The sequence below is a fragment of the Kogia breviceps genome, chromosome 18, assembly GCF_026419965.1.
Source record: "Kogia breviceps isolate mKogBre1 chromosome 18, mKogBre1 haplotype 1, whole genome shotgun sequence".
NCBI lineage: Eukaryota > Metazoa > Chordata > Mammalia > Artiodactyla > Physeteridae > Kogia > Kogia breviceps.
In genome coordinates this window covers 6,317,416-6,342,818 of record NC_081327.1, presented here as the reverse complement: position 1 = coordinate 6,342,818, position 25,403 = coordinate 6,317,416, and the positions used below count along the sequence as shown (strand labels likewise).

At 51.3% G+C, this 25,403-nt stretch overlaps 2 protein-coding genes across 8 annotated transcripts; both read left to right on the top strand.

Moving 5' to 3' along the window:
• Positions 1-674: 674 nt before the first annotated feature.
• Positions 675-9,977, top strand: FCGRT (Fc gamma receptor and transporter). Of its 7 annotated transcripts, none has more exons than XM_067020227.1 (7): positions 675-947; positions 1,440-1,526; positions 1,867-2,118; positions 2,241-2,516; positions 8,193-8,462; positions 9,072-9,188; positions 9,491-9,977. In XM_067020227.1, exons 2-7 carry the CDS (start codon positions 1,454-1,456, stop codon positions 9,568-9,570), a joined length of 1,068 nt encoding a protein of 355 aa, XP_066876328.1. In that variant the 5' UTR covers positions 675-947; positions 1,440-1,453; the 3' UTR covers positions 9,571-9,977. The 7 variants fall into 7 exon arrangements, with proteins under 7 accessions (XP_066876328.1, XP_058902158.1, XP_066876331.1 ...); XM_059046175.2 differs by having other exon boundaries at positions 914-1,019; XM_067020226.1 differs by lacking the exon at positions 675-947 and adding an exon at positions 952-1,078.
• Positions 9,978-10,394: 417 nt separating this feature from the next.
• RCN3 (reticulocalbin 3) lies at positions 10,395-18,567 on the top strand. Its single transcript, XM_059046178.2, has 7 exons — positions 10,395-10,503; positions 10,916-11,164; positions 13,004-13,206; positions 14,771-14,943; positions 15,692-15,752; positions 17,570-17,769; positions 18,023-18,567. The coding sequence occupies exons 2-7, from the start codon at positions 10,923-10,925 to the stop codon at positions 18,128-18,130; spliced, it is 987 nt and encodes a 328-aa protein (XP_058902161.1). The 5' UTR covers positions 10,395-10,503; positions 10,916-10,922; the 3' UTR covers positions 18,131-18,567.
• Positions 18,568-25,403: the final 6,836 nt, after the last annotated feature.

The following is a 25,403-nucleotide window of genomic DNA, read 5'->3' as shown; positions in this document are numbered from 1 at the left end:
ACAGTCTACCGTGTGGATAAATCTTGAAAACAATATGCTGGGGAATTCCCTGGCTGTCCAGTGGTTAGGGCTCCGTGCTTTCACTGAGATCGTCTACAAGCCCTACAAGGCGACCAAAAACAAACAAACAAAAACAGTTATGCTAAATGAAAGAAGCCCGACACAAAATGCCACAATATTGTAGGATTCCATTAATCTGAAACGTCCAGGATAGGCAAACTCCATAGGGAGAGAAAGTAAATTTGTGGTTGCCAGGGGCTGGGGGGAGCAGGGGCCCCTTAACGTCTCTGGGGTCCCCTTTGGGGTGATGAAAAAGTTCTGGAACTAGATAGTGGTGACGCTTGCACAACATTGTGAATGCGCTAAATGTAACCAATAGTAACGCCTTTGTTTTGTGCACTTGACCACAGTAAAACAAATGAATGGGAGCATTATAGCAGGGGTGCGGGCTGCCGGTGGGTGGTTGGAGGGTGCCCCGAAGCATGATATAGTATACTGGCTCTGTGCGGTATTAAGGTCATATCAGAAGACGTTAAAGAACTGCAGGCGCACTTTAAGGGGCCCTTTGGGGGAGGGGTTGGAAGGAGGAAGTGTGGACGTATTTGGAGGACTTTTATCACAGCAGGAGCTAGTGACAGGCGTTGGGGGTGGTGGGGACAGACAAGGACGTAAGAAGGGGACGCACACAGACCTCCCAGTTTGGGACTCCGATAACGTTGATTCCCAACTTCGTCATGAATTTGCTGGGTGGCTGACACCCTCAAGATAAGAAAATAAGGGAGCAACAGAGAGCGAGAGAGAGAGAGAGGAAAAAAAAAAAGACAAAAGTTTCCAGAGAGGCAGAGACCAACACTCAGACGGGCTGGGCCCAGGGCCCGGGGTGTGCCCTGCAGCTGGGGGGCGGGGTTGGATATTCCTGGAGTCTAGGAGTCGTCTCCGGACAGGATGTGAGAGAGGAACTGGGGTCTCTAGTCACGGGAGCCAGCTGGGGCCGCAGGAGGGAAGGGATCGTGGCTGCCGTGAGCAGAGCTGGGGCCCAAGACCGAGGGTGGAGAGGGCCGGGCGCCCGGACTCCAGGGTCTCAGGGAGGAGGGAGCCGGGGATCCGGACTTTGGGGTTTGAGGGAGGAGGGGCGCGGAGGATGGGGGGGGGGCCGGGACTCGCGGGTCTGAGGGAGGAGGAGGAGGCGGGGCCGAACTCCGAGCAAGGAATCTCAGCCTATCCAGGCTCTGTAACTAATTAACCAGCTCGGATCCAATTAAGGGGTGAAAGTTCATCGAGGAGGAGGGCCTTGTCATCCTCCGGGCTCGAACGCCTCCACCCGCAGTCGCAGGCGCGCGGGGTGGCCGAGGGGAGCCGAGCGGGAGCTGGCGGGGGGAGGGAGGGAGGGAGGGGCGGGGCGGGGGTTCGGAGGAGTCACGCGCCCCCTCCCGCCCCAGGTCTCCCATTCAGGATGCGGGTCCTCCGGCCTCAGCCCTGGGGGCTCGGTCTGCTGCTCGTCCTCCTGCCTGGGACGTTGAGTGCAGGTGAGGGGGCTCCGGGGGGCGCCGGGGCTGCCACGGACGAGGGAGGTGCCGCCCGCCGGGAAAAGGGAAAAGGAAGCGAAATGCGAGGTCCCCCTCGAGCCGGGCACTTCCTTCTCTGCCTCATTTCACTTCGTTTCTCACGATCTCCTCCCTCTGGCGGTGTGTCTGGGAAACACCTGTCCGCTCCTCTCTGGGTCTCTGGCCCTCTCTCTGGGTCTGGCCCTCCTCTCAGGTTCCGGCCCCTCTAGCTGCAGTGGAGTCTCCTCTGTCTCGGGGTGTCTGGCCTGCTCGCATCTGGGTACCCCGGCCCATCTGCTCTCTCCACCTGTGTCTCCGGCAGAGAGTCATCGCTCCCTCCTGTACCACTTCACCGCCGTGTCCGCCCCCGCCTCGGGGACTCCTGCCTTCTGGGTGTCGGGCTGGCTGGGTCCACAGCAGTACCTGAGCTACAATAACCTGCGGGCTGAGGCCGAGCCCTACGGCGCCTGGGTCTGGGAAAGCCAGGTGTCCTGGTATTGGGAGAAAGAGACCACAGACCTGAGGAACAAGGAGAAGCTCTTCCTCGAAGCTCTCCAAGTTTTAGGGGAAGGAGGTGAGGCTGGAACTCCTGAGTCTGAGGCTGGACGGTGCTGGGGCCTGGATCCTGGGTCTGAGGGAGGAGGGGACCAAGGCCCCTGCTCCTGGGCCCCGCTCATCTGTGTTTGGGCATCCCAGGTCCCTACACCCTGCAGGGCCTGTTGGGCTGCGAGCTGGGCCCTGACAATGTCTCGGTGCCTGTGGCCAAGTTTGCCCTGAATGGCGAGGAGTTCATGATTTTCGACCCCAAGCTGGGCACCTGGGATGGAGACTGGCCGGAGTCCCAGACCATCAGTATGAAGTGGACGCGGCAGCCCGAGGCGGTCAACAAGGAGAAGACCTTCCTGCTCTACTCCTGCCCCCACCGGCTGCTGGGGCATCTGGAGAGGGGCCGAGGCAACCTGGAGTGGAAGGGTGAGCGGGCCCGCTGAGAGTCCTGACGCCCACGGACCCCTTTATCTCCCCACAGCCCTGCCCGTGGCCTCATCCTCTTCCCTAGCCTCTCCTCCCCAGCCTCCAGGCTTCCCGTCTACCCCAGTTTCCTGTAGTCATGTCCCAGAGGGTCTTTCTCCACCCGAAGCTGCCCCTGCCCCTCTCCTGCACGAGGCCCTCCTGTGGCTCCCAGAGCCCTTGGGACACAGCTCAGGCCCCTCCGCCGGCCATTGAGTCCCCACGTGGCGTGGCCTCTGTCTCCTCAGCCTCCCATTTCTCCATCTGCTCCACTCGGCCAGACAGAATCACCCGGAGCCCCTTAAGCTCACACCAGGCCTCCCATTTCTTCACCTTTGCCATTTGCACTGGTGCCAGATGCCACCGGTGTCGGGTGCCACTCTGGCCCACGAGGCTTTCACTTGCCTTTTCTGGACGCCCACGAGATCTTGTGTGACCTCTGTTACACACAGCGTATGTCACTCTGAGCTATAATTACACACACGGCTGGGGAATTTAAGGGCTGCAGTTACGGCTCTTTTGTCCTCAGCCTCCCACACAGTGCAATTCCTACTTCCATCTCTGCCCTCAGTATAGACAGTCCTCCACCTAGCAGTCAGAAGAATGTTTTAAAAACATAAACGAACTCCCATCCCACCAGTGCTTAAAACTGTCCCACAGATCCCCACTAGTCTTAGACTAAAATCCAGACTCTGTTCCAAGGACTGCAAGCTCCTCATGTCTGGCTGCCTTGCACCACTGTAATTTCACAATGCCCCCAACGACAGTGGCCTTCTCCCTTTCCTCCAATATGTCAGGTTCTTTCCTTCCTCAGGGCCTTTGCACCTGCTGTTCCCTCTGCTTTTGATTCTCTTCCTTGGGATCCAACCATGACTGGGTCCTTCTGCTTGAGGTTTGACCTTGGATGTCAGCTCTTCAGCTGGGCCCTCCCTGACCACCCTGGCTAAGGCGTGCCATCCCACCCCCATTATTATCTCTCATGCCACTGTTTTGTCCATTCATTCATTATAGCATCTTTCTTTTTTTTGTTTTGTTTTGTTTTGCTTTTTATTGAGGTGTGACTTACTTACCTGAAGTACATGGCTCAAGTAATTTTTAAACTTTTTTTAAAAAAATTATTTATTTATTTGGCTGTGCTGGGTCTTAGTTGCGGCACACGGGATCTTTAGTTGTGGCATGCGGGATCTAGTTCCCTGACCAGGGATTGAACCCAGGCCCCCTGCATTGGGAGCATGGAGTCTTAACCACTGGATGGAGGAATTCCCCTCAATTAATTAATTAATTATTTTTTGGCCGTGCTGCACGGCCTGTGGGATCCTTTTTCCCCAACCAGGTATCGAACCCATGCTGGATGGCAAAGGAAGTCCCTCTCTTCTTTTGTTTCTTTTTTTTTTTTGTCTCTCTCTTCTAGTCCACTGACCTATTGGACTGAAATTCAGCCAATACCTCACTCTCTTTTTTTTTTGCGGTATGCCGGCCTCTCACTGTTGCGGCCTCTCCCGTTGCGGAGCACAGGCTCCGGACGTGCAGGCTCAGCGGCCATGGCTCACGGGCCCAGCCGCTCCACGGCATGCGGGATCCTCCCGGACCGGGGCACGAACCCGTGTCCCCTGCATCGGCAGGCGGACTCTCAACCACTGCGCCACCAGGGAAGCCCTACCTCACTCTCTTGATTCATGTAGCTTTATAGAAAGTTTCGATATCTAGCAGTTAAGTTCTTCAGTTTTACTGCCTTGGTCATTCCATGTCATTTGCATCTCTAGATACATTTCTGCTTGTCAATTTCTGCCAAAAATTCTGTTGGGATTTCGATAGTGATTGAATTGTATCTATAGATTAGTTTGGGGAGAATTGACATCTTAACAATATTAAGTTTTCGAATCCATGAATACAGTATATCCCTGTACTTGTTTAGATATCCTTTAATTTCTCTCAGTAATATTTTGTAGTTATCAGTGTAGAGGTCTTACACCCCTTTGGTTAGATTTTTTTTCCCTAAGTATTAGACATTTTTTGATGCTTCTGTAAATGGTAATTCTAAAAATTTCATTTTCTGGGCTTCCCTGGTAGCTCAGTGGTTGAGAGTACGCCTGCCAATGCAGGGGACGCGGGTTCGTGCCCCGGTCCGGGAGGATCCCACGTGCTGCGGAGCGGCTGGGCCCGTGAGCCATGGCCGCTGAGCCTGCGCGTCTGGAGCCTGTGCTCCGCGACGGGAGAGGCCGCAACAGTGAGAGGCCCACGTACCGGAAAAAAAAAAAAAATTCATTTTCTTATAGTTTGCAGTTAGTTTATAGAAATACTATTGATTTATAGAAATACTGTTGAGTTTTATATGTTTTCCTTGTATTCAGAAACTTTGCTGCTATTAATTTTTCCTAGATTCTTTCGGATGTCATATTTGACATGTTTTATTTATTTTCTTTTCTAGTTTTAGTAACTTTTATTTCTTTTTCCTATCTTAGGATCCCCTGTACAATGTTGAATAGAGTGCTGATAATGAACATCTTGTAGTATCAAACTCACAGGGAAAGCATTCAGCGTTTTACTATTAAGTATTATGTTAGTTATAGATTTTTTTGTTGATGCCCTTTGACGAATTAAGGAAGTTTCCTCCAACTCCTAGTTTGCTAAGAGTTTTTTTTTTTCTTTCAATTAAAAAAAAAATTATTTATTTATTTGTTTTTACTTTTTACTGTGTTGGGTCTTCGTTGCTGTGCGCGGGCTTTCTCTAGTTGCGGCGAGCGGGGGCTGCTCTTCGTTGTGGTTCGTGGGCTTCTCATTGCGGTGGCTTCTCTTGTTGCAGACAAAAGCCTCTAGGCACATAGGCTTCAGTAGTTGTGGCTCACGGGCTCTAGAGCACAGGCTCGGTAGTTGTGGCACAAGGGCTCAGTTGCTCCGTGGCATGTGGGATCTTCCCGGGCCAGGGGTCAAACCCGCGTCCCTTGCATTGGCAGGCAGATTATTAACCACTGTGCCATCAGGGAAGCCCTCAATATTTTTTTCTTTAATAGGTCTTTATTGGAGTATAATTGCTTCACAATACTGTGTTAATTCCTGTTGCACAACAAAGTGAATCAGCCATATGCATACACATGTCCCCATATCCCCTCCCTCTTGAGCCTCCCTCCCACCCTCCCTATCCCACCCCTCTAGGTCATCGCAAAGCACTGAGCTGAGCCGATCCCCCTGTGCTATACTGCTGCTTCCCACCAGCCAACTATTTTACATTCGGTAGTGTATATATGTCGATGCTACTCTCACTTCGCCCCAGTTTCCCCCTCCCACCCCAAGTCCTCAAGTCCATTGTCTATGTCTACCTCTTTATTCCTGCCCTGCAATTAGGTTCATCACTACCATTTTTTTTTTTTTAGATTCCATATATATCTGTTAGCATACGGTATTTGTTTTTCTCTTTCTGACTTACTTCACTCTGTATGACAGACTCTAGGTCCATCCGCCTCACTACAAATAACTCAATTTCGTTTCTTTTTATGGCTGAGTAATATTCCATTGTGTATATGTGCCGCATCTTCTTTATCCATTCATCTGTCGATGGACATTTAGGTTGCTTCCATGTCCTGGCTATCGTAAATAGAGCTGCAATGAACATTGTGGTACATGACTTTTTGAATTATGGTTATTTTCAGGGTGTATGCCCAGTAGTGGGATTGCTGGGTCATATGGTAGTTCTATTTTTAGTGTTTTAAGGAGCCTCCATACTGTTTTCCATAGTGGTTGTATCAATTTACATTCCCACCAACAGTGCAGGAGGGTTCCCTTTTCACCACACCCTTTCTAGCGTTTATTGTTTCCAGATTTTTTGATGATGGCCATTCTGACCGGTGTGAGGTGATACCTCACTGTAGTTTTGATTTGCATTTCTCCAATGATTAGTGACATTGAGCATCTTTTCATGTGCCTCTTGGCCATCTGTATGTCTTCCTTGGTGAAATGTCTATTTAGGTCTTCTGCCCATTTTCTAAGAGTTTATTTGTTTTATTTTGAATGGTGCTGAACTTTATCAAGTGACCATTTGCTTTTTCCCTTTTATTCTATTCTATTAGCTGATTTTTCAAATGTTAAACCAACCTTGAATTCCTGGAATAAACTTCGCTTGATCATAATATGTTATCCTTTATATAAGTTGCTTGATTCTATTTTCTGATATTTTTAGAGACTTTGAGTGTATTTACGTGAGTGATTTTGGCCTTAAATTCCCTTTCTTGTTATGTCCTTGTGAGGTTTTGTTACTAAGGTACACTGGCTTCATAAAATGTGCTGGGAATGGTTTCTTCTTTTTCTGTTCCCTGGAAAAATTTGTGTAAGAGTGGTATATTTCTTCCTCAGTTGTTTTAGAGAGTTCATTAATTATGTCATCCAGACCTGGATTTTTTTTTTTTTTTTAAGAAGGTTGTTCTATTTATTTATTTATTTTTAAAATATTTATTTTATTTATTTATTTGGTTGCGCTGGGTCTTAGTTGGGAAGGACTCTTAGTTGTGGCATACATATGGGATCGAGTTTCCTGACCAGGGATCAAACCCGGGCCCCCTGCGTTGGGAGCGCAGAGTCTTAATCACTGCGCCACCAGGGAAGGCCTTGGACCTGGAATTTTATTTGTAGAAAAGTTTTAAATTATGGATTAAAAATTTTAAATAGTTACAGGATTACTACTCAATTGTAAACTTTTTGTGTCAGTTTGAGAAGGTTGTGTTTCTCAGGAATTTGTCCAAGTCATTTAACTTTCAAATGTGCTGGCATGAAATTTTTCATATCCTCTTACTATCTTTTTTTTTTTTTTTTTTGGCTGTGTTGGCTTTTCGTTGCTGCACATGGGCTTTTTCCTGTTGTAACAAGCGAGGGCTACTCTTCGTTGTGGCGCACGGGCTTCTCATTGCGGTGGCTTCCCTTGTTGCAGAGCGTGGGCTCTAGGTGCGCGGGCTTCAGTAGTTGCAACACGCGGGCTCAGTAGTTGAGGCACAGGGGCCCAAGAGCGGGCAGGCTCAGTAGTTGTGACTCGTGAGCTCTAGGATGCAGGCTCGGTAGTTGTGGCGCACGGGCTTAGTTGCTCCGTGGCATGCGGGATCTTCCCGGACCAGGGATCAAACCCATGTCCCCTGCATGGGCAGGTGGATTCTTAACCACTGCGCCACCAGGGAAGCCCCTCTCTTACTGTCTTTTGAATGGCTGTTGGGTCTGTCTTATTTTCCCTCATCACACTTTCATAAACTCTTTCCCTTTTATTTACATGTACACAAATACTCGTCTCTCTCCCCTCATTAGGACACAAGCTCCATGAGTACAGGGACTTTTGTCCGTCTTGTTCACTGCTGTATCCCCAGTGCCTAGAAGAGTGCCAGGCACATCACATGGTAGATGCTCAGTAGGTGTCACTGTAGGAAGGACTGGGTGAGAGATGGATACCCTCGTGGGGGACAGGTTGGGTCTCTGTACCCCTGGGAAGGCCCTTCCCCCTTTACCATTATATTCTCTAGGCTCTGGAGGTCACAGGGCACGTGGTGGGGCCTGCTGGGTAGAGTGGAAGGAACGGAGTCCTCTCTATGTCCCTCTCCAACCCTGGGCCTGGCCTTGGGGGTTCACGGGCCTGGGACTTAAGCCTGTCTGCCTCTTTGTCTGCAGAGCCACCCTCCATGCGCCTGAAGGCCCGACCGGGCAGCCCTGGCTTTTCTGTGCTCACCTGCAGTGCCTTCTCCTTCTACCCACCCGAGCTGCAGCTGCGATTCGTACGGAATGGGATGGCGGCTGGCTCGGGCGAGGGTGACATTGGCCCCAACGGTGATGGCTCCTTCCACGCCTGGTCATCACTAACAGTCAAGAGTGGCGATGAGCATCACTACTGCTGCGTGGTGCAGCACGCGGGGCTGGCCCAGCCCCTCACTGTGGAGCTGGGTGAGCTCCCGCTGGGGAACGATGCTCCCTACTTCCGGTTGCCTTTTCTCCCTCTACGGCAGCAAGCCTTCCCGAGTCTGACCACCTTCCACTCCACTGCAGCCCGTTCTCCTTGAGCCTGACTGCTTTCTGCCCCACCAATGCCAGTTCTTCCAAAGCCTGACAGCCTCTGGTCCTGTGTTGCTTGCCTCCCCAAGTCTGAGTGCCTTTCATCCTGCTGCTGCTGGCCTCATTGAGTCGGGCCCCCCGTTAACCACTATGGAAAGTCCTCCCTAAGTCTGACCACCTTCCGCCCTGCTGCTGCCAAGTCCTCTATGAGTCTGATGTTCTACTGCTCTGTGCCTACCCCTCCTCTCTACCCCACCACCCACCCTGCTGCTACAGGTCTCTTGACCAGAGTGACTGAGAGCCCTCTTGCTATGGCTGGTTCTTACATACAACCTGGGGGCTTTCTAGACCTAGAACATCATGTGAGTGGCCTTTCCACTCCCCCAAAACTTGGTGCTGGGATCTCTGAGCTTGGGAGAGGCTGAGAACCCCCAGTCCCCTGTCCTGGCTCAGATGTGCTGGAGGGTCCATTAAATATATCACAACATTCTCTGGCTGCAGAATCACCAGCCAAGTCCTCGGTGCCAGTGGTTGGAATCGTCATCGGCTTCTTGCTGCTCATGACAGTGGCTGCAGGAGGAGCTCTTCTGTGGAGGAGGATGAGGAAGGGGCTGCCAGGTGTGGGACAGGAAGAGGAAAGTGCCTCAGAGAGAGGGACAGAGATCCCCCAAAAGAGGGAGACACATTCCTGGGGGGACAGAGGTCTAGACAGACAGGGACAGAGACCCAGAGAGTGGTGGGGACAGAAAACTGGAGGGGTGAAACAGAGACTCAGAGCGTATAGAAACCCACACGGTAGGACAGAGACTGAGAAACACACACACACACACACACACACACACACACACACGTGGGGGAAGTCAGAGACCCAGAGGATTTCAAAGATTCTAATGATCTCTCCCCCTTCCCTCTTTCCTCAGCCCCTTGGATCTCTTTCCGTGGGGACGATGTAGGCGCCCTCCTACCCACTCCTGGTCTGTCCAAGGAAGCTGAATCTTAGGATATAAAAGCATTCGCAGCGACTGCGGATCGTCCCCCATCCTGGCTGCTACCAGCTAATGTAGTCAGGTCCTTTTCATGCTGTGAGACCTCCTGGAATCCTGGTATTTCTGAGCCTCCAGAAGGAGCCCGATGTCCTCCCTCTGGATTTCTCCTCCTGTGGCTTGCCTCAGTTTCCCCTCCTGATATATATGGCTCTCTTCCACCTCCACATATAACATGGGTTTGGGCCCAAATCATTGTGTTCTCATCGTTTCAACTTTTTAGGAAATTGTGGGGGGAATAAATGGTGTAAGCCTTGGGCTTCAAATCTCTCCTGAGGCTAACTTGTTGCCATGGTGGAATCTACCAATTTTATATACCAAGTCATACATTTTTAATGAATAAATTTCACAAATATTTACTGGATGTTTGTGCCCGGCATTTTGAGGAATTCTTGGCTGGAGTCTGACCTGACTCCTTGGTGGAGCGGAAGAGTTATTCCCTTCTTGAGGGAGAGGAAAGCCTCCTCAGGCTTCTTGGTTCCCTTCCTTCCTAAAACTTGCGGGCAAAGGGAAAGAGATAAAAATACACCTCCCGTGAGGCTTTGGAGCTAGTACAACTGCAGGTGGTCGGGCACGGCTCCCCGACGCCTGCCGGGAGTTGTAGTTCCCCTGGCCGTGTCACTCTGGTGTTGCCCACCCCGCCTGCCCTGGGAAGGGGCGGGGCGAACCTCAAGGGCTGGGCTTTCCTTTGTGGACGTGGCGAGGGACGCCCTTGGCCCGCCCAGCTCTCATAGGCCCCGCCCCGTGAGGCTCTCAAGAGCGCTCATTGGTAGGAGGGCGGGGCCTCTGCGCTGCAGGAGGCGGGGCCTGGCTGGAGAGCGGCCAAATTGGGCATCTTTTTGGAGAACTCAGAGCGGAATTTAGAGAGCGAAGTGAAGCTGCCTGACCGGGTAAAGGGAGGCGGGGGCGGCTGCCCTGCCCAGCGAGGACGGTTCGGGTCCACTTGGGTGGAGGATTGGGGACAAAGCTGAAAGCGATGCCCGGGGGCCTGCACGATTTCTTTCTGGCCACGACCCCGCCCTGAACTATGCTTGGGAATAGCGCCACGTCTCCCGCTTGAATCCTCCTCACTTGCGGCTCTGGTACGCCTCTGGGACTTCCTCAGAGGATTCGCTCCCCACAGCTGGCTTAACCTCAGAGAACCCCGCCTCCCTTCTCCCCTTCCTGTCCCTTCTTGAGCCCAGAGCTTTGCAGCAGCTACCAACTCTCTGTCCTGTCCTAGGCTCCCCCATCCCCATCTTCCTGTCCCGTTTCCGTCCTGTTCTCTGTGACCCCTGACTCCTAGCCTCCACCACTCCTCAGGGACCTGATGATGTGGCGACCGTCCCTTCTACTGCTGCTGTTGCTGCTCAGGCGCGGAGCCCAGGGAAAGCCATCCCCTGACGCCGGCCCGCATGGCCAGGGGAGGGTGCACCACGAGGCCCCCCTGAGCGAGGCCCCTCATGATGACGCTCACGGGAACTTCCAATATGATCATGAGGCCTTTCTGGGACGAGAAGTGGCCAAGGAATTCGACCAACTCACCCCAGAGGAAAGCCAAGCCCGTCTGGGGTAGGAGAGAGATGGAGCTGGAGGAGGATTCAGGGTTGTAATTTTAAAGAGGGAGCTCAGGGGAGGCCTCGGTGAGAGGGTAATATATGAGACACGTGGGTGTATGGGGGCATATAGCATTCCAGGCAGAGGGAACTGTAAGTGCAAAGGCCCTGAAGCAGGATCGGGCCTGATGTGCCTGATGTGTCTGAAGAACAGTGAGACCTATGTGACTGGAACCCAGTGAGCAGAGGGAGAGAGTAGAAGGTAGTGGCAGAGAGAACAAAGGGGTCAGGTTGTGCAGGGCCTGTGGGGCCACAGTGAAGTTTTAAGCTCTTCTCTGAGTGAGATAAGGGCTATGGGATGGCTCTTATCTCTGGTTGCCATGCAGGGAACAGACTATAGGGGCAAAAGCAGGAAGTGACTGCAGTCTTCCAGGTGGGAGAAAAGAGACTAGGGTCACCAGATTCAGGGTGGAGATAGCGGTGGTGCCCAGGTCTGCTGGCTGGGGTATTGTGCATGGATGGGGTCGGGTGTAGGAAGGATGGGGGAGGAAAGGCCGTGATAGACTTACACATTTGACATAGCACCTACTACAATGCCTGGCGCTGTTCAAAGTGCTTTACGAGACTTCAATCGTTTAATCCCCACATGCTGTGATGTATGTTCTGTTATTTAGCCCCGTTTTACAGAGGGGGAAACTAAGGCACAGACAGGGTAAGTGACTTGCCCACGGTTACACAGCCAACAAGAAGAGAAGAGGTGGCAGGATTTGAACCTAAATGTCTGGGTCTAGAGCCCAAACTCTTAACCACAGCTGGAACCTCAGGGTAGCCGGACCCCAGAGCAGAGACAGCCTAGCGCGGGAGGAAGGGATCAGCGACCTGTGCAGGGCCATCTCCAATTCAATTCTGGGGACTGGTTTGCGGGGGCTTCGGGACGGTGGCAGGAAGAAGGGCTCCATGTGGGTTCTGTTAGCTGTTGGGCGAGAACACAGACCAATGACGGGGCATTGCCAGGGGAGAGGGATGGGACCTGGGAGCCGAGAGGCGTGGCCCGAGAGAAGGGGCATGAGGTGGGGGCCTAAAAGGGCTTGACATGTGACATGGAGGTGTAGAGGATCAGGCTGGAGCACGGGGAGGAGTGGGTGGAAGCCGAGCCTGCAGTGTTGGGGCTGATGGTCATAGGGCAAAGCCTGATAACGGCTGGGAAAAACTAGAGGAAAGGGGCGAGTCGCAGCATACCTCGGGGCTGCAGGGATACGGGCCTGAAATTGACGCCCGCAGCCCGGGAGGGGGCCGAGCGGGGCCCGGGGCTAGAGGGGGTAGCGCTTCTGAAGACTGGCCGAGCCAGGGGAAGGGGGCGGGGCCTGAGACGGCGAGAGGTCCGGAGAGTCTGTAGCCGTGGCAATCGGAGTTCAGAGTGAGTCTTGGGACAGGGAATCTGCGGGCGAGGGGCACGGTGTGACTCCCTGCCCCCTGCCCCCCTCCCCAGCTCGTTCGAGCTAGAGATGGAGCACGTGCAGGCCAGAGTGGAGAGTGGGACCCTGGATTGTCATAGGTCCTTTCCCCAGGCGGGCGTGTCGTGGACCGCAGCGCCAGCCACAGGCCCGCCGCGTCTCGGAAAGGGCGTTATCGCCTCTGGGAGCGGACCCTGGATTGAGGGGGCAGAGCCCTGAGGAGGGAGTGGTACCGGGATTGACAGGCGCCTCCCCCCAATTTGCTGGCGACTCAGGGACAACATTTTCAGCCCTATGTGGGGGTGTGTCTCGAGTTCCTGGAAGAAGGCGGGACCCGGGGGTGGGCGGGGCCCGGGGTGGGCGGGGCCCGAGACTGACGTGTGCCCCGCCCCGGCTCGCAGGCGCATCGTGGACCGCATGGACCGCGCCGGGGACGGGGACGGCTGGGTGTCGCTGGCCGAGCTCCGCGCGTGGATCGCACACACGCAGCAGCGGCACGTACGGGACTCCGTGAGCGCGGCCTGGAACACGTACGACACAGACCGCGACGGGCGTGTGGGTTGGGAGGAGCTGCGCAACGCCACCTACGGACACTACGAGCCGGGTACGCGACCCGACCCCTGCTCCCCACACACACCATGACCCGGACCTTTTTGACACCTTCATCCTGAGAACTTGAAGCCCGTTAACCAGATCCATGACCTTTGACCTCCGACCCTGGACCAGGGTCTACCCACTTCTAGAACCCCATCACCCTGAAACCCCCAACCCCCTTATCTCTGGTTTCTCATTCTGACATCCACTGGGGAACTTCAGATCCTTGACCAGGGACATCTACCTCCCAAGCCCTATCGGCCTGACCTTTGATCTCTGACCTCTCATCCTGAGAACCCCCAAGCCATTTATTCTTCCTCTGCCTCTGGATTCCCTCCTCTCCATCCCCATGCCCCAGTCCTCTGCCCTCCACGGCTCTTATCCACTCTCTCCTGGACCCTCAACCCAGCCTCCCCCCTCCAGCCTGTCCCTCACATACACCCGGAAGGATCTTTCCACCCTCAGAGCTGACCTTGACCTTCCCCTGCTCACAGCCCCCCATGGCTCCGCAGGGTCCCCAGGAGAGAGTCTTAGCTCCTCAGCCCAGTCTCACCCAACCATCCACCGTCGTTTTTCTGCATTTTCTGCCCCACCTAAATGGATCTTCTGCAGTTTCCCTGAACTCACCGTGCTCTTCAAACCTCTACAGTCTGCACATACTGTTCCCTTTGTTGAAAATGTCCTTCCCCTCCTCTGGGTCCAGCAAGCTGCGTCAGTATACTGCACCAGAGCGTGACTTCGGGGCCCAATGGGCCAGTATCAACTCAAAAGTCCATCCTTCCTGGCTGCATGACCTTGGGCAAGTTATTTCCTCTCTCTGACAGTCAGCTTTCTCCTTCATAAAGTAAGAATAAATGAAAAAACTGGGAACTCCCTGGAGGCCCAGTGCTTAGGGCTTCGTGCTTTCACTGCCAACGGTGCGGGTTCAATTCCTGGTCGGGGGGCTAAGATCCCACAAGCCGCTCGGTGCGGCCAAAAAAACCCCCAGCAACAACAACTACTACAAAATAACTCATTTTGCTTGCTTTTTGTGAGAATTAATTGCAATTTTGTAGATAAAGAGCTTAGCACATAATAAGCTCTCACTACAAGGTAGCTACTATTAATTATTATCATTTCGGTGGAGGTCTCCCTGCCCTGACTCCCCAGAGTTAGAGATCCCTTCGTCTTTTCTTTTTCTTTCTTTTTTTTTTTTGGCCACACCCTGCTTCATGTGGAACCTCAGTTCCCAGACCAGGGATTGAACCCGAGTCCCCTGTTGGAAGGTGGAGTCTTAACCACTGGACCACCAGGGACGCCCCAGATCCCTTTGTCTTAAAGCACATCCCGGGCTTCCCTGGTGGCGCAGTGGTTGGGAGTCCGCCTGCCGACGCAGGGGATGCGGGTTCGTGCCCCGGTCCGGGATGATCCCACGTGCCGCGGAGCGGCTGGGCCCGTGAGCCACGCCCGCTGCGCCTGCGCGTCCGGAGCCTGTGCTCCGCAACGGGAGAGGCCACAACAGTGAGAGGCCCGCGGACCACAAAAAAAAAAAAAAAAAAAAAAAGCACATCCCACCAAGATCCCTCCTTCCCCAGGTGAAGAATTTCACGACGTGGAGGACGCAGAGACCTACAAGAAGATGCTGACTCGGGACGAGCGGCGTTTCCGGGCGGCTGACCAGGATGGGGACTCAATGGCCACTCGGGAAGAGCTGACGGCCTTTTTGCACCCTGAGGAGTTCCCTCACATGCGGGACATCGTGATCGCTGTGCGTGGGGGCCTGAGCAACGCTGCTTCCCACCTCCCGCCCGGAACCCAGGCTTCTGAGGCCAGGACTCGCCTCCCAGCACTTACCTTCGGGGCTCCAGTGCCCACCCTCCAACCCCCCAGGATCTAATCTCTCCTGATCTGGCCTCCTCCTTTCTGTGCTCACATTTGGGGTCCAGGCACCCAGCCTGCCTTCAGAAAACCACATCCCCTATAGATAGCCCCCATCCTGGCTGAACCCCAGGAAAAATCCCAACCCCAGACATGGAGTGTCCACCCTGAGGCCATTCCTGCTGGCCCCCCATTTTCTATTACTTTATATATATATTTATTTTATTTTATTTTATTTTATTTTATTTTATTTTATTTTATTTTATTTTATTTTTTGCCAACTCTGTCTCTATTTTAGAGTGGCAGGATTTTTTTTCTCTTCTCTCTTTTCTTTTTTTTCCATTGGACTTTAATTTCTAGAGCCATTTTAGGTTCACAGCAACATTGAGTGGAAAGTCCAGAGATTTCTCCTGTACCCCCTGCCCATGTCAGGTGTAGTTAACTTCTTCCACCCAGTGGGGTTTCAGTAACTGTAAGACAGCTCAAAGGACATGGCTCCGAATATTATCTACAGCCCTTGGAGAGGATCTAAAGGGTCCTTGACTTTGCTTAATGACTAAACTAATAATATTTTGTCCTGTTTGACTGTTTTCCTTGGTTTCTGCATTCTCTCAGCCCTGATGCCTCTTTCTCCCCAGGAAACCCTGGAGGATCTGGACAAGAACAAAGACGGTTACGTGCAAGTGGGCGAGTACATCGGTGAGTGAGGCCTGATTCCCTCCCCAAGGAGGCCTGTCCTCTCCGGAGCAGAGGTGGCAGCTGATATATATCAGCCATTAGAGCGAAAGCTCTCTGAAGTGGGGCAGGGTTGCTGCCTGCGTGCGTCCATCCACCCAACATTTACTGAGTATCCACTGTGGGCCAGGCCTAAGGAACATTTACTGAGCACATATATTTGCTGGGCCCAGCAAATCTTCATCAAACACCTATTGTGTGCCAGGCTCAGGAAACATTTATTGAGTCCCTTCTGTTTGCCAGACCACAAAAGCATTTATCAAGCACCTACTGTGTGCCGGGCCAGGAAACATTTATCAAGCACCTACTGCATGTTGGTGGTTGAGGGTAGAGCAGAGAATATCACAGAGCAGGTCCGTTCTTGGCAAAGTTTGGAGTTTCTACAAAATCAGAGCTCAGGGGCTGTGTTTGGTTGGGATAGGATGTCAGGGAAATTGTCTTGAGCCTGCATTTACACAGCAAATGCTGCATCTCCTGTTATTCAGGATGTCGGGGAGCCCTCAAGACACCCCCCAATTCCCCATTGGTTCTGCCTCTGTCCCTGTCCTCAGGGGTACAAAGAATTTGGTTGAAGGGAAGGCTATTGAACGTGGAAGTCTTTAAATTTTGAAAACATTGCTTTATAGAATGCTTTTATGGAACAAACCCATAGGCAAGACATTTTATTTTTTATTTAATTAATTAATTTATTTATTTTTTGCGGTACGCGGGCCTCTCACCGTTGTGGCCTCTCCCGTTGCGGAGCACAGGCTCCGGACGCGCAGGCGCAGCGGCCACGGCTCACGGGCCCAGCCGCTCCGCGGCACGTGGGATCCTCCCGGACCGGGGCACGAACCCGCATCCCCTGCATCGGCAGGCGGACTCTCAACCACTGCGCCACCAGGGAAGTGCAAGACATTTTAATTTAAGCATTATTTATTTTTTTCTGTCTTTGAGGAAGATAGAAGTCTCTCTCTCTCTTTTTGGTCAGAAAGAACTCCAGGAACTTCCCTGGCAGTCCAGTGGTTAGGACTCAGCGTTTTTCACTGCCGTGGCCACAGGTTAAGTTCCTGGTCAGGGGAACTGAGATTTCGCAAGACGCACGGCATGGCCAAAAAAAAAAAAGACGTAAGACCATTTAAAAAAAAAAAAAAAAAAGGAAGCCTGAAGGCTAAGTGGGTAATTGTGTGCCTGGCACCTGTTCCATCTTTGAGGACATCCCTCCCTGTGACAGCTCCCTGGGCTGGCCCCGGAGTAGAGGAAGGCATTCTGTCCTAATTATGTTGGTTTGTGTCTGGTATAAAAAGACGTGTCAGGTTGTAAGGTCTTCCAAATGTATCTGTGGGCCCTTGGGGTGAAGAGCTTTTCAAACATTTACAAATGATTGCAACAAATGAGAGGCTCCTAGAATCTCTAGGGATGTTCTGGGTGTGATGAGCTGTTCAAAGTGTAGCTTTAGAGGATCTCCTATAAAAATCTTCACTCATCGCTCCTTCGTATGGGTGCCTACTATGTGCCAGGCACCGCACCACACAGCGCCCACTCTGTTTCATGCGTGTATCAGTCAAATGGATGGTGATTCAATCAATCAAATGACCAATCAGTGAAGTCAGTTTCACGTGTAGCATAACGATCACGTGCAAGTGGGGCTTGTTATCAATTCCGTTGAACGGAAGAGGAAACTGAGGTGAAGGAAAGTGAAGTGGGCGGTCCGAGGTTCCGGGGTCCAGGAGTGTCAGAGCCAGGCTGGGGGGCCCCAGGAGCTGTCCCTGATGTTGCCCCCCTCTCACCCCCAACCCCAGCGGATCTGTACTCGGCAGAGCCCGGGGAGGAGGAGCCAGCCTGGGTGAAGACGGAGCGGGAACAGTTCCGGGACTTCCGAGATCTGAACAAGGACGGACAGCTGGATGGGAGTGAGGTGGGCCACTGGGTGCTGCCCCCCGCCCAGGACCAGCCGCTGGTGGAGGCCAACCACTTGCTGCACGAGAGTGACACGGACAAGGTGCAGGGGCGCAGGGAGATGATGCTGCCTCGGTGGGCAGAAATGACCAAAACGTGGGCCTGGGGCTTTGGGGTCCCTACTTGGCTGGAGAAAGAGAGAGGGACAAAGAGATCGAGGTGGGGAGGGAGAAAAGCAGGAACAGAGACCCAGAGAGAGGGGAACAGAGACCATGGGAGCCATACTCGGCTCCAGGGAGGAGTCTCCCAGGCAGGGCCCCGTGGTATCCTGCTGACCTCTGACCGCCCCCCCTCAGGACGGGCGTCTGAGCAAGGCTGAGATCCTGGGCAACTGGAACATGTTCGTGGGCAGCCAGGCCACCAACTACGGCGAGGACCTGACGCGTCACCACGACGAGCTCTGAGCCCCGGCGCCCCCTGCCGGGCGCGCCCGCTGCAGCCTTGTCGCCCCGTGGGCTGACCCGCAGAGGGGCCCCCCGTCCGGCCCTGCAGGATGCGGACACAGCCTCCGGTGTCCCCCTGCCCATGGGCTCTCACGGACCCACCGGGTCAATTTCTCTCCCTGAGACATCGCAGCCCCTCCCAGATCCCCCCAGGGGCTCACTGACCCAAAGTGAGGGACCACCCACTTCTCACTGGCAGAGTCTCCCCGCCCAGACCAAGGCCCCCTATGCCAATTTCAGCCTCTAAGAGCCTCCACTAACCCCCAGCTCCGAATCTGAGCCTCACACCACACAGACGAGAAACACTCCCCCAGGTGCCCCGAACTCGCCCCCAGCACTTGCCCAAAGGATGCCTCCTCTCTGCCAGGGAAGCAATAAAATCTAGTGCTGGGGCCCCATCTGTGTGTCTCTCTGAGGGAGTAACAGGGCCCTTGAGGGCTGTGGCTGGGAGAGGAACGTGCTGGGAGTTGGGGGGCTGTAGGCTGAAGGAGGGGACAAGGCATTTGAAGAGGGAGCTCTGGGGGTTGGGCAGGGTTTGAGGTCATCTTTGGAAACAAAAAATAAAACTAGAAAGCAGAAGGCCTAAATAGACATTTCTCCAAAGAAGACATCCAGGGCTTCCCTGGTGGCGCAGTGGTTGAGAATCCGCCTGCCGCTGCAGGGGACACGGGTTCGTGCCCCGGTCCGGGAAGATCCCACATGCCGCAGAGCGGCTGGGCCCGTGAGCCATGGCCGCTGAGCCTGCGCGTCCAGAGCCTGTGCTCCGCAACGGGAGAGGCCACAACAGTGAGAGGCCCGCGTACCGCAAAAAAAAAAAAAAAAAAAAAAAAAAAAGTGATACAAATGAACTTATTTACAAAACAGAAACAGACCCACAGACACAGAAAACAAACTTATGGTTACCAAAAGGGAAAGTCGGGGGAGAGATAAATTAGGAGTTTGGGATTAGCAGATACACACGACTATATATAAAATAGGTAAACAACCAGGACCTACTGTATAGCACAGGGAACTATAGTCAATATCTTATAATGACCTATAATGGAAAAGAATCTGAAAAAGAATATATATATATATATAGCTGAATCACTTTGCTGTACACCAGAAATTAACACAACATTGTAAGCCAACTATACTTCCAAAAAAAAAAGAGTGAACCCTAATATGTCTATACACTTTAGCTAATAATGATGTATCAATACTGATTTACCAATTATAACAAAGTGCCACACTAGTGCAAGATGTTAATAGTAGGGAAAACTGGGAACTGTCTACTTTCCACTCATTTTGTAATAGGGAAGAACTTTTGTATTCGATCACAAGTTAATCACTAAAGGGATTTTGCCTATAAGCTTAAATCATACATAATGACCCATCTCTGGGGAACCCTGCCTCCCAGGTAATGAGCATTAAGCTAAAACACCTTTGTTTAGCTCAAGGGAAACCTCCTGACCAGGCCCACCTGTGAATGGCTGAGGGCAGGAAGAAATCAACACCTCCGGAGTCTGACCCAGAACCAGGACTTTCTCTCTCCCCTTTTAGTATAAAAGGAGCCGGAATTCTAACTCGGGGAAGACGGTTCTTTGAGACGCTAGTCCACCATCTTCTCAGTATGCTGGCTTTGTGAATGAAGTCACTATTTCTTTGCCCCAACGGCTCATCTCTAGATTTATTGGCCTGGCGTGGGGCAAGTTAGTACCAATTTTTGCAAAGCCGGCCAGGACCCTTGCTGCTCACGGCCAACCAGCCCTGGCTGGGGAATTTTCGGGTAAGGCCGCAGCAGCTGCCGGAACCACTTGTCCTGGGGATCTTCCCTTCAAAATTCCCCAAAGCGGCGCCAGCTGAGCCATCTCTTGGCGGTGAGAACAAGAAATTGACCTGTGGGAGCCGACGGGCTCCGTACGGCAGGGTAAGTAGTTCTGGTGTGTCCAGCCGAAACTTTTTCCTCCACTTGAGGCCCTTTCTCTGGAATAAGCCAGTTTGTTTTGTATTCGAGTGGGGGTATCGTGTTGGAGAGAGGCCATAACAGCTGGACTTTTCCCCGGTATGTGAACGGGATCGTTTGTTTCTTTGGATGCTGGCGTTTGTGTGTGCTGTTTGTGTTTTGTTTGTCTTGTATTTCTGTCTTTAAAAATCGGGGGGGGGGGGCTTCCCTGGTGGCGCAGTGGTTGAGAGTCCGTCCGCCTGCCGACGCAGGGGGACGCGGGTTCGTGCCCCGGTCCGGGAGGATCCCACGTGCCGCGGAGCGTCTGGGCCCGTGAGCCACGCCCGCTGCGCCTGCGCGTCCGGAGCCTCTGCTCCGCGACGGGAGAGGCCACAGCGCTGAGAGGCCCCTACTATCCCTGAAGAAAGTCCTCTGGGGTGTATTTTGGGTAGGTGATCTGATTACAGCTATTAATCCATGACTGAGAGGAAGATGATATTTCATGGAAACAACGTGTGGCCACAGTACCTGTTAGGATCTCCACAAGAGGGCCAGGGAGGGTTATCTTGGGACCCTGTGCCCCATGTACCGTCACCCTTGCTGTGGTGTAAATTCCATTGCCTGCAGCCTCCTGTGTTGTTGGTCTGGACCCAACAGCTCTCCAAGGAGTCGCGTTGCGTGAGGTTTGATTTGATGGCTCTTGTGATACGTAAAATCCCGTGACCAGACTTGAGGGTTTATTTAGGTTTCTGTTTGTTGTCAGGGGTTTTTCATTTCGTTTTGTTTTGGTACCATTTTTTCATTTACAGATTGATGTCAAATGAAGGAAAGGAACACAGACACACACACACACACACACACACACACACACACACACCTGTCTGTTCTTGTCCAAAAGTGGGACATTCCCAGGGAGAAGAGAAAGTTCCACTTGGTTCCTAAAATCACTGAGAGGCCCATCCCAGAATTCAGCCCGGTTGGTGGATGCCACGGTGAATAGTCATCCTTTCAATGGTTGGAGATGCTTCATTGCTATTTATGGGGTTTTTTTTTGTTTTGTTTTGTTTTTTGCGGTACGCTGGCCTCTCACTGTTGTGGCCTCTCCCGTTGCGGAGCGCAGGCTCCGGACGCGCAGGCGCAGCGGGCGTGGCTCACGGGCCCAGCCGCTCCACGGCACGTGGGATCTTCCCGGACCGGGGCACGAACCCGTGTCCCCTGCATCGGCAGGCGGATTCTCAACCACTGCGCCACCACGGAAGCCCTGCTATTTAAGGTTTTATGGTTGCCTTTGAATGGCTCTGTAGTTATTCTGTGGAGAAACAGGGAAGAATGATGAAATCCTCTAGGTGCAAGTATTTGTGCTACCACATCAGGGTGGGAAAAGCCAGACAGTTGTCACTTTGTGGTAATAAAAAACCCAAGGGAACATCTGTCGTCGTACAAGAAGAAAAGGAGTGAGGAACCTGCCCTACAGAAGATCAGCAAATAGACTTCACTCAAATGCCTCAAGCTGCAGGAAACTTCAGATACCTTCCGGTGTCTGTGGACACTTTCAGAATGGGTGGAAGCATATCCCACCTGGACAGAAAAAGCCTCTGAAGTGGTGAAAGCTCTCCTTAAGGATATTATTCCCCGATTTAGATTGTCTTACACCCTTTAAAGTCACAATGGACCTGCTTTTGTCTCCAGCATAACCAAACAGGTATCTAAAGCACTGCAAATTAATTGGAAAGTACGTTCCTCCTGTAGAGCACAATCAACGGGAAAAAAACAAGAAAATGAATCATACATTAAAGGAGCATTGCTAAAATATGTCAAGAGACTAATTTAACTTGGGATAAGACCTTGACGGTAACTGTTTTGTTTTATCCAGAGTTTATAATTGTTATCTGTGGGAGGGTTGGAATTTTATTTTTTAATTTAATTTAATTTAATTTTTTTTTGGAGGGTTGGAATTTTAATCCGTGTGACTCAAAGCTTTTAATTATAAACATGATGACATACTGCCCCCTAGTGGCGGACGGTGGAGAATTGGTTTAGGAAGGAGTAGGGCAAATTTGTAGCTCTCTGAGGGCTGCATGTTTGAAAACATTTTTTTAAAATCAAAATAATACACATAGCAACACATTATTTTTATGGAAAAACTTATGATAAAAAGCTGCTCAGCACCTGGTCCCTCTTAGTGTCTCTCCCCAGGTATTTTTTAAAAAATCTTTTGCACATTTTATTTTTAAATTTTGGCAATATACTCGTAGGATACAAAATTTTAAATACATATGATGATACTAAAGTCTTCCTTCCACTAAGGTCGCCTCTTCTGGCAGCCAGTGTTTTTCTCAGGGAGAACTTACACAGAATTAAGCAAAAAAAGCACAACTTGTTTTACTTTTAATGGAAATGATAGCAGATAAACAACATTTTTACCTTTCTTGTTTCTCTTAATGCGTTTTTTTTGAGCCAGAAACCTCCAATTTTAAATTTTAAAAATTATTTATGGGCTTTCCCGGTGGTGCAGTGGTTAAGACTCCGCCTGCCAATGCAGGGGACACGGGTTCGAGCCCTGGTCTGGGAAGATCTCACATGCCGCGGAGCAACTAAGCCCGTGCGCCACAACTACTGAGCCTGCGCTCTAGAGCCCACATGCCACAACTACTGAGCCCGCGTGCCACAACTACTGAAGCCCGTGCGCCTAGATCCCGTGCTCCACAACAAGAGAAGCCCCGGCAATGAGAAGCCCGCACACTGCAGTGAAGAGTAGCCCCCGCTCGCCTCAACTGGAGAAAGCCCACGCGCAGCAATGAAGACCCATCGCAGCCAAAGAAAAAGAATAAATAAATTAAAAATTATTTATTTTTTCATTAAGGTAATTAAGAATACATTTTGAAGACTATTTCAGTTCAGTCCACAAAGAATGTCTTCATTTCCTTTCCTCTCTCTCTCTCTCACAGTCTTACAGCTCAGTGATATTCTCCTGGATAGATTATTTAACCAGTTCTCTACTGAACAACATTTAAGTTGTTTCTAGTCTTTTCTCTTCCAAAGCATGCTGCACAGAAGGCACTAGCACATCCGTAATTTTCCATGAATTTAACTGCAGATAAATTCCTAGAAATGGAATTTATGAATTCGTTAAGACACTGCCAAACTGCCAAGGACTTCTCTTTGTTATGGCAGTGAATTGAAGGACATTTTTATGGGAGAATAACATATGAATAGAAAAGTGTACAACTCAGGCGTTCGGCGACACGAATTTTCAGACTGCATGCACAAACTTGTAACTAATACTCAGATGAAAGAAGAGAACACTATCAGCCCCCAGGCAGGAAGACCCAGACATCACCTCCCAAAGGATAACTGCCCCCCCGATTTCAAAGGGCATACTTTCGCCTATTTATTTAGAAAAGTCGAAGCACGCTGTGTGGACTCATAGGTGTTGGGCAGAGGGGTGCTTTTCGTTGCTGTGTAGCCCTCCACTGGGAATGGCCCGCATGCATTCTGCTGTTGATAAACTTGGAGCATTTCCAGGAAACGGCTGTGACAAACAGAGCTGCTGTGAACAGTCTCGTTTGTGTTTTGTTGAGCCTGTTTGTATGTGTGTTGGCTGCAGAGGTCAGAGTAAGATTGCCAGGTCATGCAGTCACCATTCTTTCGCTTTACTACATGTTGCCAAATCGTTTCCCCGGTTTCCATGCGTACCGGCGTAGTAAAGAAAATTCTAGTTTCTCCACGTGCTTACTGAGAACTTCGGGAACTTTGGAACTGTTTCTGACTTTAGTTCTCCCACTGGTGACCCGCGGCACCTCCAGATCAGTGATGAAATCCACCGGCTTCTGAGAGCCAGCCTGGGAGAAGCTTAAAGATTTAAAAATCTTCTGATTTTTAAAACATTGAGTTATAACTCGTCTACTAGAAAATTATTAACGCTTTGCAGTGTACGATTCAGTGATCTTTAAATTTACGAGGTTGTGTATCCACCACCATCATCTGGTCCCGGAACATTTTCATCACCCCAACAACAAACCAGGACTGACTGACTTTTTTTTCTTTCCTTTCTTTTATTTTCTTTCTTTCTTCCTTCCTTCCTTCCTTCCCTTTCTCCCTCCCTTCCTTCCTCTCTCTCTTTCTTTCATTCTTTCATTCCTCCTTCCTTCTTTCTCCCTCCCTTCCTTCCTCTCTCTCTCCTTTCATTCTTCCTTCCTTCCTTTCTCTCTCTCTCTTTCTTTCTTTATCTGGCTGCACCATGTGGCATGTGGAATGTTAGTTCCCTGACCAGGGATCAAACCCGTGCCCCCTGTAGTGGAAGTGTGGAGTCCAGGGAAGTGCGGAGTCTTAACCACTGGACAGCCAGGAAGTCCCAAACCAGGACTTTAATTAGTCACTCCCCAATTCCCTCCTCTCTCCGGCCCCTGGCAACCACTAATTTACTTTCCATCTCTATGAACTTGTTTATTCTGGACATTTTATATAACAGGAGTCACACAATATGTGACCTTTCATCTGGCTTTTAACTTAGCAGGATGTTTTCAAGGCGTGGATCAGAATTCCATTCCTTTTCATGGCTGAATAATATTCCATTGTATGTCTCCAGCACATTTCCTTTATCCACTCATCAGTTGATGGACATCAACTGGGTTGATGGGCTGTTTCTACACCATTAGTGCCGCCAGGATCGTTCATGTAGAAGTTTTTGCATGAACGTGTTTTTAATTTTCTTGGGATCCCTAAGCTGATTTTTTAAAGAGAAATGGAAAGCTACTCACACAAAATGCCCCGCCTCTTTTTTTGCATTTTAAAATTTTAATTCATATAAAGTCCGCTCTCTTTGGTGAATTTTGACAAATCATATGCATACAACCATCACCACAGTTAAGATACAGAACAGATCCATCCCCCCTCGTCAAACTCTTGTTAACCCTCCTTGTAGTCAATGCCTCCCCCGCCCCTGGACACCAAGGATTTACTCCCTGTCTATATAGTTTTTGCTTTCCAGAAAAAGTCTCCCCATTAAAAAATCGCAACAAGTAATTACAGTTGTCCTAAAGTACTGTTTGTGGCTGGAGCCACCAGTGGGCACACGCCACCCAAGGTAAGCCCCACCACGCCCATTTCTTGCTCTGAACTTTATCTATCTTAAAATATTTATTTATTTATTTTTGGCTGCGTTGGGTCTTTGTTGCTGCGCGCAGGCTTTCTCTAGTTGCTACTCTATGTTGTGGTGCGCGGGCTTCTCGTTGCGGTGGCTTCTCTTGTTGCGGAGCATGGGCTCTAGGCGTGCGGGCTCAGTAGTTGTGGCACACGAGCTTCAGTAGT

Bases quoted from the DNA above. Each gene is read 5' to 3' on its own strand.
- FCGRT (XM_067020227.1), top strand. From the start codon at position 1,454: ATGCGGGTCCTCCGGCCTCAGCCCTGGGGGCTCGGTCTGCTGCTCGTC. The intron at 2,119-2,240 runs GTGAGGCTGGAA...TGGGCATCCCAG, and splicing joins CCAAGTTTTAGGGGAAGGAG to GTCCCTACACCCTGCAGGGC. The intron at 8,463-9,071 runs GTGAGCTCCCGC...CTCTGGCTGCAG, and splicing joins GCCCCTCACTGTGGAGCTGG to AATCACCAGCCAAGTCCTCG.
- RCN3 (XM_059046178.2), top strand. From the start codon at position 10,923: ATGATGTGGCGACCGTCCCTTCTACTGCTGCTGTTGCTGCTCAGGCGC. The intron at 11,165-13,003 runs GTAGGAGAGAGA...CCCGGCTCGCAG, and splicing joins GAAAGCCAAGCCCGTCTGGG to GCGCATCGTGGACCGCATGG. The intron at 14,944-15,691 runs GTGCGTGGGGGC...CTTTCTCCCCAG, and splicing joins TGCGGGACATCGTGATCGCT to GAAACCCTGGAGGATCTGGA.